Raw genomic sequence first — 15428 nt, forward strand, 5'->3', positions numbered from 1 at the left:
TAAACCCTCAAAGTAGTGCTGCTCTGAGTCCTCTGCCAAAAGAAACACAGCATTGCTTTCCTTCTATTGTGTACACATGGGCTTCTGTATCAGACTTCCCGTTTTCAGCATAAACCTCCAGGACTAGGGCTTGAGCATGCCTAGTTTGCTCCTCTCCCCCCCCCTTCTCTGCTGTAATCTGAGCCCAGAGCTATGAGTGAGCAGAGAGATACTCAGGCAGGAAGTGATGTCACACCAAGCTAATACTGCAGCTGCTATCCTAAACAAACAGAGAGTGTCTAGAGCTTTTTACTCAGGTATGGTAAAACATTCTACAGAGTAAATATAGCATTCTAGCTTGCACTATTGTGGCTAATCTATTGGCAATAAAATGCCTCCGTATCTTTCCTTCTCCTTTAAGCTCTAAACTCACATTTTGATAAATCTTCCCCTTAAAGTATGAAAATTACAGAAAGACCCCTTATCTGGAAAACCCCAGATCCTGAGCATTCTGGATAACAGGGCATATGATTGGTTGCTATGTGGGGACACCAATAACAATAATATTTCTGTAGAATATACATTGGGTAGGAAAACTTAAGTCTGAACCCTAATGGGGTTAACAATATTCCCTTTAAAGTCCCTTTTAACCTTTCTCCCAAACTGAATGGCACTACAGGGGCAGTGTGCAGCCTGATCATACAAATAAAGGTCCCACTGTACAAACAGACTCTGACAAGCCACACTCGCCTGTTTTCCTGAATTCTAACAGCCCCTTATGAATCCTGCAATGTGGGAGGGATATAGTCAGGCTGGCTAAGGTACAAGCAGCTCTATAGGTGTCAACAGTAGCTGCAGAGCGCTCGGAGTAGCAGTAGTGGGACGGCAGCAGCAGCTTCAGCGCGGTTTAATTGTGACATCAACATGAGTAACTCTCAGGTCCTATCTTGAACAGCAGCGGCAGCAGCAGGAATGGTGTGCGACTCTGCATACATATAACACATCTGCTGCTGGAGGAAAAGGACTACGAGCAACAGAAGAAAGTCGACTTTTCCCTTGGTTTCTGCGTCTGATTTCTCCGCCTGCCGCTATGACCCCCGCGTTACAGCTCAGTGTCCTCCTGTTGCTCTGCGCGACTGCATTGTCGGAGTCGCAGGCAGCTCAGGTAAAAAGACCCGATTGGCTGCTCCTTCTGACACCTTTCATTGATTCTCATGCTTTGTTTGTTAATGACACACTCCACACAACTGAAAGTGCCACTTCACATCATCCTCAGCTAGCCATCAGCCACCTGGGGATTCTGGGAGCTGTAGTTCATAGCATGTCAGAGCATAACTGGGGCTAGTTCTCAATCACACTACATTTTAACCCAGGATTGTGGAACTATAACCATGAGCAATGAGAAATGTTTGTTAGACAAGCAGAACTGTTTTAAAATCACATGTACTAATGCCCTAAACCAGTGTTGCTCACCAACCCCTTGGATGTTGCTACCAATTTTTAAATATTTTTAATTTCCAGGCTTGGAGGCAAGTTTTGGTTTTATAAAAACTAAATGTGCTACCAAACAGTCTCCTGTAGGCTGTTAGTTCACATAGGGGCTACCAATAGCCAATTACAGCCGATAATTGGCAACATTTTGCATACTTGTGTTGCTCCCCAACTTTTATTTACATTTTAATGTGGCTCACGAGTAAATAAAGGTTAGAGATCCTTGCCCTAAACTGTCATGTTTATTTTTTTGCTGCTTTATAGGTTATGTTATGTTGGCTGTTGGGGGGGGGGTGTATATATTTTGTGCTGCTCCTGGAAATAATGTGATCTCAGTAGAAGTTCTGTTTTTTCTTAGAATAAGTTGCTTTGATAGTTTAAAAAATGGAATTACTGAGAAGTCAGTTTAGAATTGGTGGCGTCACAAATGACTTGTTTTTCCCAAATAGAAAAGTGTGTTCTTCTAGTGTTAGGCAACTGGTAACCCACTGGATCTTGCTGACCTTCCCCCCAACAACATCTGCTTAGCTGCCAGTTGCCTATTGCCTGTTTTACCCTGCTGGAAACAGCCACAGAAATATCATAGATCTTAGGTCATACAAAGGACCCTTAAGATTTGCAGCAGACTTCCAAAGAAAGGCTAGATGTGCCTTTAAAGGAACACTAGCACCAAAAAATTAAAGTAATTAAAATATTATGTACTGTTGTGCTGAACTAGTGTGTTTGCTTCAGAAATACAACTATAATTTATATAAACAAGCTGCTGTGTAGCCATGAGGGCAGCATTTCAAAGCTGAAAAAGGACAAAAGGCACAGGATACACAGCAGATAACAGATAAGCTCTGTACTATACAATGGGATTCTTCAAAACTTATCCGTCATCTACTGTGATCCTGTGCTTGTATGACCTGTGCTTCTTTATATAACCATTATAGTGTTTCTGAAGAAAACACACCAGTTGTACCAGTGCATGGCAACACTACATTATATTGTTATTCCTTTTTTTTTTTTTTAAAGTGTTACTGATACTTTAAGAGACCTTTAAAAAAGTAGTTTAATGTTGGTTGCGTGATGCAATGCTGTCCATGCTTCTGACTTTACACTTACATGACAGAGAGCTTGCAGTTATAACAAGGAATGGGTAAAGAGGAGGAGGTTACAACAACGTTATGGGAGGAAGAAGGGGAGGGTACAGTCTGTACAATCACTGAGACTGCTTTGTGCTGCAGATAGTTGTAAAGTGAGAATTGCGGAGATCACTGCAAGGCTGTGTTTAACAGATATTTCCTTAATAATTAGCTTCAACCAGTCTGGAAGCAGCAGGCAGCATCTGAACAAATAGCACTGAATGGGCACAAGAAAGTAAATCAAGACTGTGTGATTTTTGGGGACCCCTCTAATATCCCAAGCAGCTATAAGTTGGGCACAAGAATCAGAGACCCTTATTGATAGAGTCTTATTCCCATTGCCCCCCCCTGACAGCTGATGGATGTAGTTAAGTTACCATCACAACTACATCATTGTTTGAGTGTCACGTGCAGCAGTTACAGAATGTTGTTTGGCAGGACGCAGTCTCTGGGAACGGAAACCATACGAGTGAGTGTGAGGGATCCCAGTTAATGAAAGCAGCGGCGCGGTCACATCATGTTGACGACATATAATGCTTTGGGGATTGTATATGGAGAGAGGAGCTAGTAATTGCCAGGATGCTGTGAGGGATCTGAAGTTCATTAAAGGACCAGTAACAGCAAACATTTTCCAAAAAAAATATGTTATGTCTGCTATGAAAAAAAGACGCCAACACATATTAAAATTTAAAATCACTAAGTTTTTATTAAAGGAAAACTATACCCCCCAAACAATGTAGGTCTCTATTAAAAGATACTGAGTAAAACAGCTCATGTGTAAAACCCTGCTTCATGTAAATGAACCATTATCATAATAATATACTTTTTTAGTAGTATGTGCCATTGGGTAATCATAAATAGAAAATTGCCATTTTAAAAAATAAGGGCCGCCCCCTGAGATCGTACGATTCACTGTACTCACAAACATACCAACAAACCATACATGTTAGGTCACATGAGCCAATTAACAGACAGAGTTCTGTCTTTTGCTTCCTCACTTCTTCCTGTTACAGTTAGTGTTGTAGTATTTCTGGTCAGGTGATCTCTGAGACAGCACAGATAGAGTCACGAAATGGTGGCTCAAGGCAAGAGATGTAAAAGGGCAATATTTATGTAAATATATATTCCAGTTTGGTAAGATTCTTTAATATGTCATTCAATTTGATATAAACTATCTGTTGCTTAAGTATTCATGTGGGGGGTATAGTTTTCCTTTAAGAAATAAATCCGCTTGCGCTCTTCTTCAGAAACAGCGACAGGGCGACGATCCATCGTGCAGCACTCAATTTCTTCTCCCTGGCTATCTCCTATAAGGAAGGCAGGGAGGAGAAATCGAGCGTCGCACGATGGATCACTCGATCGCCTTTTCTGAAGAGGAGCGCAAGCAGAGTTTCGGTAAGTTATTAGACTTTAAAGTTTAATATGTATTGGTGTCTTTTTTTCGTAGCATACTAAAAAAAACAATTTTACACTTTTTTTGCTGTTAGTGGTCCTTTATTATGCTGGTAGCTCTCGTAAAGTTGTTTTGTTTCCTTTTTACATTATAAAGAAAATATTACCACACTCTGTATAATTGTGCTGGTCTTTCTGCGTTCTCTGGAGGAAGCAATAAATTAGCAAGCAAGGGTTACAGAATAAAACAGTGTGCATCCCTGCACTCAAGAACGGACAGTCTAAAAGGACTGGGGAAGCAACTGGCAGATAACATATTAATTCATATAATTCATGGAGCATCACATAGGCTTCTATGAACAGGTGTCTCTCTATGGAGTGTTTGAATGTCTAGACTAGGGACCCAACCTTTTTTACCCACGAGCCACTTTCAAATGTAAAAAGAGTTGGGAGCAACACAAGCATGAAAATAGTTCTAGGAGGTGCCAAATAAGGTCTGTGGTTGGCTATTTGGTAGCCCCTATGTGGACTGGCAGCCTATGGGAGGCTCTGTTTGCCGGTACACCTGATTTTTATACAACCAAAACTTGCCTCCAAGCCTGGAAAAAAATAAATAAAATAAGCTTTGAGGCCACTGGGAGCAACATCCAAGAGATTGGTGAGCAACATGTTGCTTGTGAGCCACTGGTTGGGGATCACTGGTCTAGTGGGTAGGAGAGTCTTATATATAAGTTCATGGCTGAAAATTTCAGAAGCAGAAGCTTGCCTCCATGTCAATAACTCAAAATACGCACCTGCTTCATACCTCCCAACTGTCCCTTTTTCGGAGGGACAGTCCCTCTTTTGACAGCTCAACCAGCAGTCCCTCATTTGTACTGGAAAGTCCCTCTTTTCTCTGCACTGAACAGCCAGAAAAAGAAACAAAGTTTCTCACTTAATTGGCTTTTAGCAGAAAGCCCAGAACACCTAACAGGTGCAAATAAGATACTTTGTAACAATTTTGAGACACAAAAACACAGTTTAGATAAGGAGAAATATTTTCAAACTTTCATAACCTGCCAAATTTTGTAAAACTAACATGGTAATTAGGGGGTGTGGCCACAGAAAGGGGTGTGGTCAAAAAATTTGCTGCGCTGCGTGCGTAAAAAAAAATTTTGTCCCTCTTTTTACTTTCAAAATGTTGGGAGGTATGCTGCTTTGAGCTCACTGGAAGCAGCATCTAGGGGATTGGTGAGAAACATGTTGCTTGTGAGCCACTGTTTGGGGATCACTAGTCTAGAGGTTAGGAGAGTCTTATAGTTCATGGTTGAGAATTCCAGAGGCAGAAGCTTCAGAGTAGAATTATGTACTACTGTTGTCTAGTGAGGAATCTCACAATAATTGAATGTATTAAATGTAATATTTTATGCATTTTTATTTTCCAGTTGCGAGAAGTGGCACCCTGTCCTCCTGGATCTTGGGGTCAGGTTCCATAACAAACCATTCTTTAGTTTAGTTGTTGGGCTTTCTCTGCACTTGTTGAATCCAAAAACACTGATACACTCTTACACCCCACAAACAAAGGGATATTAAAAAATATAATGAGAACCAGCCCTGAGGGCATTAAACGAGAACTAAACCATAAAAATGAATATGGATAAAATACCATATTTTATATACTGCACTTATTGCACCAGCCTAAAGTTTCAGCTTGTCAATAGCAGCAATGATCCAGGACTTCAAACTTGTCACAGGGGGTCACCATCTTGGAAAGTGTCTGTGACACTCACATGCTCAGTGGGCTCTGAACAGCTGTTGAGAAGCTGAGCTTAGGGGTTGTTGCAAATTATCAAGCAGAAAATGAGGTTGGTCTGTAATAGAAGCTGATGCTACTGGGCTGATTACTAAATTCTGATACTAGTTGCACTGGTTTATGTGCTGCCATGTAGTAATTAGCTGTATTAATTACTAATCAGCCTTATATTGTGACATTTCTATTCTATGTGTACTGTATATTGTGAGTTGGTCCCTAATCTCAGTAAGTGACAGCAGCACAGAGCATGTGCAGTGAATCAGCAGAAAAGAAGATGGGGAGCTACTAGGGCATCTTTGGGGGCACAGAGTTTCACCACTAAAGGCGGCGGTTGCCTTGGGCTGGTACAGAAGCCCAAACATAATGTACAACATTTCTATCCTACTTCTTTATTTAAGCTTTAGTTCTCATTTAACCCTTGAAAAGGAAATATCCAGACAAGGAATTAAATATGTAGCAGAATAGAACAAGGTTTGTATCAACCACCCTTACTGTGGCATAGGTTGGTTGGGTTGGAATGTGGGATAAATACATGGCCCCTTGTGGCGACCTAAGAGAGAAAAAGTATTGGGGGCAAGTATTGACCAAGACCATTACTTATCTATTTAATGGCTCTAGATGAGCATCCTATATCCCCACTGTACTCAGAGTAAGGGTGCTAAGAGCATGAGCACAAGAGGCAATTCAGGGAATTTGTTGACCTGGTATAGGTTGAGGGAAAGGGGAGTCAATTGAATTATATCTCAGGGTTCATGGGGTCTCCAGCTTAATTTCCCCTACCCACAAACATGCCAGTATGAATGTGCTGAAGTTGTCCTGCAGAAAAACGTTATTTCGTTGGGGGTAGTCTTGGCGAGGTCCAGAACATATGCGCTAGAAAAGGATCATACTTTCAGAAACCCACAGAATTGATTTTCAGATTTGTGGGTCTGCATTTCTGATGAAGTATTGATTCCTGATGTACAGGCCTTTTTGTTTGTATAAACTTGGATGGAATAGGCCCAGGGCATGGATAAAGTGATGTTGTGGTTTGCACGAGAGCCAAAATGCAAATACCCTGTAAAGAAAGCAAATAAAGAAGTACTGACCCAAGACAATCTCTAAGAAATGCCAGAGCCTTTTCTTACTCAACAGGGAGACTCGTACAATGTTTTTTTTCTGTTTTTTTTTTTGTTCCTGTTACCAGTCTACCTGTATCAATCAGTTGTACCACTGTGCTCTGCTGTGCATTCTGATTGCCGTCACTGGGGTTATGTTAATCAATGTTTTAGGCAATTAAGCTTATTTGATGCAGTTAGAGCTGTTTTTGTTGTTTAGCGAGGCTCCAGGTTTTCATTCCAAACACTTCAGTAATTTACCACTGAATATTTGGGCTGTAATCCAGATGATAAGATTTTTCGAGTGCAGAACACTGGGTGTAACATTTGGTGTGTATTGGAGAAACCTAGGCATCTGTTACTTTTTTTAAGAGATCATCAGAAATTGAACATCTTTTATTGAGAGTATGTTCTAAACATTCAATGGGCAACCTGTCCCTTTTATATAATCATTGAGATAATACATCATGGAGAATATCATGGCTGCTTGGGGCACGCCGCATACTAGTAGTTGCAGCCGCATACTATCCATGTGCTCTTCCTTACACTGTGTCCCACACAGGGTGGTCCTAACCCTGCAGGTTACACCTATGGTAAATAAAGCTATAACACCTGTAAATATTTCATATTCTACCAATAGATGTAACCACAAGCTATTTCATAAGACCTTGGTGAGCACTAAAGTCAGGACATTTAAGGTTGCAGTCTTGTCAAGTAGTTATCTAAGATGTTAAGATAGATAATAAACTTTCTACTGTTCTTTGGCAGTAATTCATTTAAAATTTTAATTTAAATAGTTGTATCTCTTGATTTAAGTTTAAGGCTTGCGTTCAACTGTGCCCTCCTTATGGGTTTTCTACCCCTATCATCATGCCCCTGTTTGGTACCAATGGGTCTTCCCAGTTGACTTTATTATTGCTCCCCTGCTCCATTCAACTTGTCCTACCAAGTTGATGACAGGTATTTATAAACTCAGAAAGCATATCTGTTGCCTGCCAGCAGTGTGCACAATACCCCGGCAGTAAAATATTGGAATATTTGGAATTCAGTGCTGTGAATTGTATGCAGTGTTTCTGTCTCTCCTGTCAGAGCTGTCTTTTCAAGAAAAGAGATTTTGAATAGTAAACTGAGGTGCCTTTTACAAGGTAGTGTTTGTTATGGCTCTCTGGCCTTCTGGCAAGTCCCACCGATCAAGTTAAACATAGCTCTTCAACAGAGCCTGTATTATACACATGTCTGGAGACTCAGCTGACCTTTCATTCCCTATTTTCTTGCATATTCAGAATTCTAAACTCATACAATTCCATTCAACAGCATAGTAACAGTATAGTAAAGAACCACAGAGACATGAAATATTGTTTTGGAGAGTAGTAGCAATTAAAGATTAGATTACACTCCACATCTATCCACATTCTAACTCCACCTACAAGAAATACCCCTGTCACTTATAATAAATGTATGTGTAAGGTCTACCCTGGCTTAAAGTTCTGTACAGGTATGGGACCTGTTATCCAGAATGCTTGGGACCTGGGGCTTTCCGGATAACAGATCTTTCTGTAATTTGGATCTTCATACCATAAGTCTACTACAAAATCATGTAAACATTAAACACACCCAATAGGCTGGGGTTGCCTCCAATAAGGATTAATTATATCATAGTTTGGATCAGGTACAAGGTACTGTTTTATTATTACAGAGAAAAAGGAAATCATTTTTAAAAAAATGGATTATTTGGATAAAATGGAGTCTATGGGAGATGGCCATTGCGTAATTCATACTAATAAAAAGGAGGATTTTTTCATATACATTTAAGTAAAACATGGGCATAAGATATTCACAGAATATGCAAAGTTACTAACCAATAACAATGAACTAATTGCCTCTCAGTGGTAGGCACTTATTATTATAATAAACAAGACTGGCTACTGTTTGTGTGTCCCTTCAATGGGGTAATTTCATAAAAAGTCTTACGCCTTCATCTAGTAACCCCTGGCAAGAGGCAACCAATATCGGATATTTGTTTTCTGACAGTAAATGAGGATTGGTTGCTCTGGGTTACCAGACAAGTAGCAAATTAATCAATTTATTACATTAATTTACATTATTACATGTATTATACATTTATTACTAGGACATTTAGTATCCTTTGGCAGTCTATCTCTAGGGGCTTTCCCTTAGATCCCCCAAAGATATCAGGGAGTGGGCTAGTGATGTCAGGGGAAGGGTTATCACATAGCAGCCCATGATTGGCCAAATTAAGAATAATCTCGGCAAGTTCTGTCCTGTTTCAGACTCTTGAAATCTGGACAGGCAGGTTGGAACCTAACAGCCCGTTTACAAAGCAGATGGTTTGGTTCTGTTGTAGAACTTCAAGAACCGGAGGTGTATATATAAAGCTTATTTGATACAAGCGCTGTGGATTCTGATCTCACAAAGAGTCAGAACCCTGAACAAAGAAAGCAGTTTTTATAAACTTGCTTCAGATCACAGAAAAACTGCCCATATAACCAATGAGATGGTTCTTCCTCTAGGTCAAGGTGATAATGACCAAGCTAGTTCGAGAACAGAATCCATCCAAATCACGTGGGGCACCTGGGGGAATCTGCATAATCTGCATACACATAATGTTATTTGAGTTAGGTTCAGTTCAAGATCAGACAGCAGTCAACCCTAGGCATGAATTTGTTATGCTGCATACTGACTCAAATAATTAGGCCCATTATGCTGCACTTACAAACACTTTCCAAAAGGAGCAAAAACCATAGGGAAGTCAATAAGTACATGGTTCTCTTTTGGCCCTTTTGGGCTGTGGGAGGGTGGGATGCTCTGTATTCATGCAACACATGTATGTTCCAAATTTCGCATTCTTATCCATCTTGACCTGCAATTTGTCTAGCTACTAAAAGACATCACACTGCTGAAAGTTCAACTACATCTATGGGGCTTGTGGGTTATGGCCCAAAATGTGCTCTCATCCTTTTAGAACTGTAAATGATTAATGGCCTGGGAACACAGGCACTCTATGCCCGGTTATTCTCTCTGCTGGTGATAACTGCAGTCTGTGGGCGAACGAGTCAGCGGCGGCTGCATCATGGGACCTTGTGGTGCTGTGGTTGGAAAAGTCCAAAATGGAATACCTTTATACAATTGTTTCTATCGCAGGAGTATAAAATCAGGACAGTAATGTTACAGTTAACATTATCCACCAAATGTTGTTTTAGGCCAGAACAGCATTGTGTAATGTGACTTATGCTGTAGTGGAAGGATGTGGGATCTTTATATAACATACATCTGTGAGATCCAACATAGCATTTGTTCCAAATCAACCTCCACTTTAGAATATTATCTAGCAGTTTCCTGTTTTTCCTTGCAAGTTCCATAGAAGCCAGCAATAGCTGAAGAGAGTGTTTTGTAGAAAAGAGACCACATGGAATAGAGATGTGTATCGGAAAATACTGGGCTGCAGCTGAAACTGATCCATATAAAATAGATACATGGGTATTATTCAACAAATGATCATATCATGCATATTCTTTTCACTGGTCAGGAATACTTCTCCTCTCTTACTAAAATAAAAAAGTTCTCATCTCAAAAAGGGTAATGATGCAGATGGGTAACAGGCATTAGAGATGTCGCGAACTGTTCGCCGGCGAACTTGTTCGCGCGAACATCGGGTGTTCGCGCTCGCCGGAAGTTCGCGAACGTCGCGCGACGTTCGCCATTTTGGGTTCGCCATTGTTGGCGCTTTTTTTTGCCCTCTCACCCCAGACCAGCAGGTACATGGCAGCCAATCAGGAAGCTCTCCCCTGGACCACTCCCCTTCCCTATAAAAACCGAAGCCCTGCAGCGTTTTTTCACTCTGCCTGTGTGTGCTGAAGAGATAGTGTAGGGAGAGAGCTGCTGCCTGTTAGTGATTTCAGGGACAGTTGAAAGTTTGCTGGCTAGTAATCGTTTTGATACTGCTCTGTTATTGGAGGGACAGAAGTCTGCAGGGGTTTGAGGGACATTTTATCTTAGGTAGCTTTGCTGGCTAGTAATCTACCTTCTACTGCAGTGCTCTGTATGTAGCTGCAGTGGGCAGCTGTCCTGCTTCTGATCTCATCTGCTGACTGCTGCAATAACAGTAGTCCTTGTAAGGACTGCTTTTATTTATTTTTTGTTGTTTTACTACTACTACTACTACTACTATAAGAGCCCAGTGCTATTAGTCTAGCAGTGTTGGGGAGTGGGACTGGTGTGCTAATCTGCTGCTCCTAGTAGTTCAGCAGCACCAACTTTAATTTTTTTTTTTAATATTCATTTTTTTTTTATTTTACTTTTTTTTATTTTACTACCGCTGTAGTAGTGTATAAGTTGACCTTTTAGGCATTATTTGCCCTGTAGGCATTATTTGCACACTGTTTTCTTCAACCCGCCATCTAGCTGTGTGACCTTGTTCACATTCTGTCTAAATATCCATAATATTACCGTCTCCAGAAAAAACACCGGAGTGACTTTTTTCAAGCAGCCATAATATATTTTACGTAATCCGTATCCACCGCTGTTGTAGTGTATACGTTGACCTTGTAGGCATTATTTGCACACTGTTTTCTTCAACCCGCCATCTAGCTGTGTGACCTTGTTCACATTCTGTCTAAATATCCATAATATTACCGTCTCCAGAAAAAACACCGGAGTGACTTTTTCAAGCAGCATTCATATATTTTACGTAATCCGTATCCACCGCTGTAGTAGTGTATACGTTGACCTTGTAGGCATTATTTGCACACTGTTTTCTTCAACCCACCATCTAGCTGTGTGAGCTTGTTCACATTTTGTCTAAATATTGATAATATTATCGTCTCTAGAAAAACCACTTGAGTTACTTTTTTTCAAGCAGCATTCATATATTTTACGTAATCCGTATCCACCGCTGTAGTAGTGTATACGTTGACCTTGTAGGCATTGTTTGCCCAGTTTTTTTGGCCGCAGCCACTGAAGCACAGAGGCCAGAAAAAATATGCCATATAAATGCTGAAAATAGTCATTTTTTGCCATACGTTGACTCAACGTATATGGCAAAAAATTACTATTTTCAGCATTTATATGGCATATTTTTTCTGGCAACTGTGCTTCAGTGGCTGCGACCAAAAAAACTGGGCAAACAATGCCTACAAGGTCAACGTATGGCAAAAAATGACTATTTTCAGCATTTATATGGCATATTTTTTCTGGCAACTGTGCTTCAGTGGCTGCAACCAAAAAAACTGGGCAAACGATGTCTACAAGGTCAACGTATGGCGAAAAATTACTATTTTCAGCATTTATATGGCATATTTTTTATGGCAACTGTGCTTCAGTGGCTGCGTCCAAAAAAACTGGGCAAACAATGCCTACAAGGTCAACGTATGGCAGTTGTTTAAAGAGAACAGTAGATTACTAGCCAGCAAAGCTACCTAAGCTAAAATGTCCCTCAAATCCCTGCAGACTTCTGTCCCTCCAATACAGAGCAGTATCAAGCAGATTACTAGCCAGCAAACTTACTATCATCTGTCCCTGAAATCACTAACAGCTCTCCCCCTACACTATCTCTTCCAAGCACACACAGGCAGATTTTTCAGATACATTTTTGCCCTTGATCCCCCTCTGGCATGCCACTGTCCAGGTCGTTGCACCCTTTAAACAACTTTAAAATCATTTTTCTGGCCAGAAATGTCTTTTCTAGATGTTAAAGTTCGCCTTCCCATTGAAGTCTATGGGGTTCGCGAACCGTTCGCGAACCGCTCGCATTTTTGCGCAAGTTCGCGAATATGTTCGCAAACTTTTTTTCCGACGTTCGCTACATCCCTAACAGGCATAGAATAAGAAGCCGTTCAGACTGAATGCAGCTGCTAAATGTTGATGTACAACAATCTTAGAAAAAAAACTAGGAATGCACCGAATCCAGGATTCGATTCGGTATTCGGCCTATTTCAGCAGTATTCGGATTCGGCGAATCCTTGTGCCTGGCCGAACCAAATCTGAATCCAAATTTGCATATGTAAATTAGGGGCGGGAAGGGAAATCACATGACTTTTCGTCACAAAAGAAGAATTTGTATTTTAACAGCTGAAACCACACTTCCCATTGTCTGCAGGTTGATTTTTTCAATAACTTTTTATAAAGCAGATATTTTCTTCATTCCCCAGGGGCCAGATTCAATGCAAAAAAGGTTTATCACGTGAAAAGTCATGGACGAGATTCAATTTGAGATGCAATTCAATTTAAAAAAAAGTATCTCACTGTTTATCAAGTGAAAACTTTATTGAAGTCGATGGGGAAAAAACAGGAACTCAATTTGGAGAAAAGTTTTTTCTCCTAGAATTAAATCTCGTCCATGACTTTTCACGTGATAAACCATGAGATAACTTTTTCTCACTGAATTTTATCTGACACAAAGTCTGGTTTCACGTTATCTCATTTATACAGATATGGGATTCATCAACTGGAAAACCTTTTATCCAGAAAGCTCATCTCTCATAGACTCCATTTTAATCAAATATATTAAATTCAAAATATTAAGACATATTTCCTTTTTCTCTGTAATATCAAAACAGTAATTTGTACTCAAACCCAACTAAAATAAAAGTATTCCTTATTGGATGCAAAACAATCCTATTGGGTTTAATTAACATTTTATTGATTTTTTTAATAGAATTAAAAAAATGCAGTTGCAAATTATGGAAAGATCCTTTATCTGGAAAAACCATAAGCCCCAAGCATTCAGGATACGTTTTTGTTGTGCTCTAATGTGGGCTGAATGAGCTGGAACCCTTAAAGTCCTACAAATGCATTTACATAGTTTCTATGGTATTACACGTGTGGGATCCCTTATGCAGAAACTTGTTATCCAGAAAGCTCCAAGTTATGGGAAGGCCATATCTCTTAGATACCATTTTAAGCAAATGCTAATTTTTAAAGATGATTCCTGTCGCTCTGTTATAATTATACCTTGTACTTGATGGTAACTAAGCTTTACAAATCCATTTTAATGGCAAAACAATCCTATTGTGTTTATGTGTGATCCAAATTACACGAAGATCCCTTATCTGGAACACCACAGGACCCAAACATAGATAATAGCTCTTATACCTGTAACTCTTAAAGGAGAAGGAAAGTTTTTTTGCACTTGGGGTGCCAAATGTTAGGCACCCCCAAGTGATTGTATTTACTAACCTGAAACCCCCAGGGGTTATACCAGTGAGCACCACGGATCGATCCTCTTCCGGCTTCTTCTTTTTTCAAATTTCCCCGGGCAGACACATGCGCAGTAGAACGAAAAAGCCGACTTTTTCGTTAAAGTTCAGGTAAGTCAATACAATCACTTGGGGGTGCCTAACATTTGGCACCCCCAAGTGCAAGAACACTTTCCTTCTCCTTTATTTACAAAAAAATACGAGTACTGGTAAAGTATCCATTATCCGGAAAGCTCTGAATTACAGGAAAGCCATCTCCTACAGGCTCTATTGTAATTAAATAATTAAAATTTTATTTTAACGATTTCCTATTTCTCTATGATATTAAAACAGTCCCTTGTACTTGATCCCAGCTATAATATAATTAATTCCTACTGGAGGCAAAACAATCCTTTTGCGTTTATTTAATGTTTAAGGGTAGACAGGCAGATTCAGGGAGATTTAGACGCCTGGCGACTAATCGCCTCTTCTGTGGGGCGACAATCTCCCCGAACTGCCTTCCGTCTGCTTGAATGAAGGATTCGCCTGCGCTAATACACTCGCGGCGCTTCAATTTGGGCGACTTCAGAAATCGAAGCGCCGCAAGTGTATTAGCGCAGGCGATTCTTCATTCAAGTAGACGGAAGGCAGTTTGGGGAGATTGTCGCCCCGCAGAAGAGGTGATTAGTCGCCAGGCGACTAAATCTCCCCGAATCTGCCCGTCTGCCCCAACCCTAAATGATGTTATAGTAGACTTAAGGTATGGAGAAAAAAATTATGGAAAGACCGCTTATCTGGAAAACCCAAGGTCCTGAGCATTCTGGATAACAGGGCCCGTACCTGTATAGTATTTCAAAGTTGCGGGTGAGACAGATTGGTTGACATAATAGAGAGCTTTCAGAAGACGAGATGAAATATTATGTTTCTTTATTTTATTTCCTAATCACATTACATGCATCTTTTTAAATAACAATATTAATTGTGAGGAAGGCAGTTGAAGGCATTGCCTTAGCTGAGAGGTTTCACTGGGTTTAGTAACTGTTTTATGATAAATAACTTTCCATGTCTATGCAGAGAATTGGCTGCCAAACAGGGATGTCAACCTTGTGGCCCACCAGTTACTAAGTGTGCTTGGAGAAACAGCTGGCGGGCCATGAGTTTGACATGCCTGGTCTATAGCCAAAAAGACTACTTTGATATTCTAAGCACAATACCTTTTCTTATTTTGGAAATGACAATACCGCCAGGCAATTTGATTGGTGTTATTTGCTCTGAAATAAGAAGTGCCGTTTCTTGGCTAAGGAGCAACGTGCACTTCTATACAAAGTTTATTGTCAGTAGCATATAACCTCCTCAC

At 40.3% G+C, this 15428-nt stretch overlaps 1 protein-coding gene across 1 annotated transcript in view; it reads left to right on the forward strand.

Annotated features, from left to right (window-relative positions):
- Positions 1 to 818: 818 nt before the first annotated feature.
- fbln7.L (fibulin 7 L homeolog) overlaps positions 819 to 15428 on the forward strand; it is a 71152-nt gene continuing 56542 nt past the window's right edge. Inside the window, exon 1 of the mRNA XM_018262880.2 lies at positions 819 to 1144. Coding sequence (XP_018118369.1) covers positions 1070 to 1144 — 75 coding nt within the window. The 5' untranslated portion in view covers positions 819 to 1069. The remainder of the gene's footprint in view (positions 1145 to 15428) is intronic.

Source organism: Xenopus laevis, chromosome 5L (assembly GCF_017654675.1).
Source record: "Xenopus laevis strain J_2021 chromosome 5L, Xenopus_laevis_v10.1, whole genome shotgun sequence".
Classification (NCBI taxonomy): Eukaryota; Metazoa; Chordata; class Amphibia; order Anura; family Pipidae; genus Xenopus; species Xenopus laevis.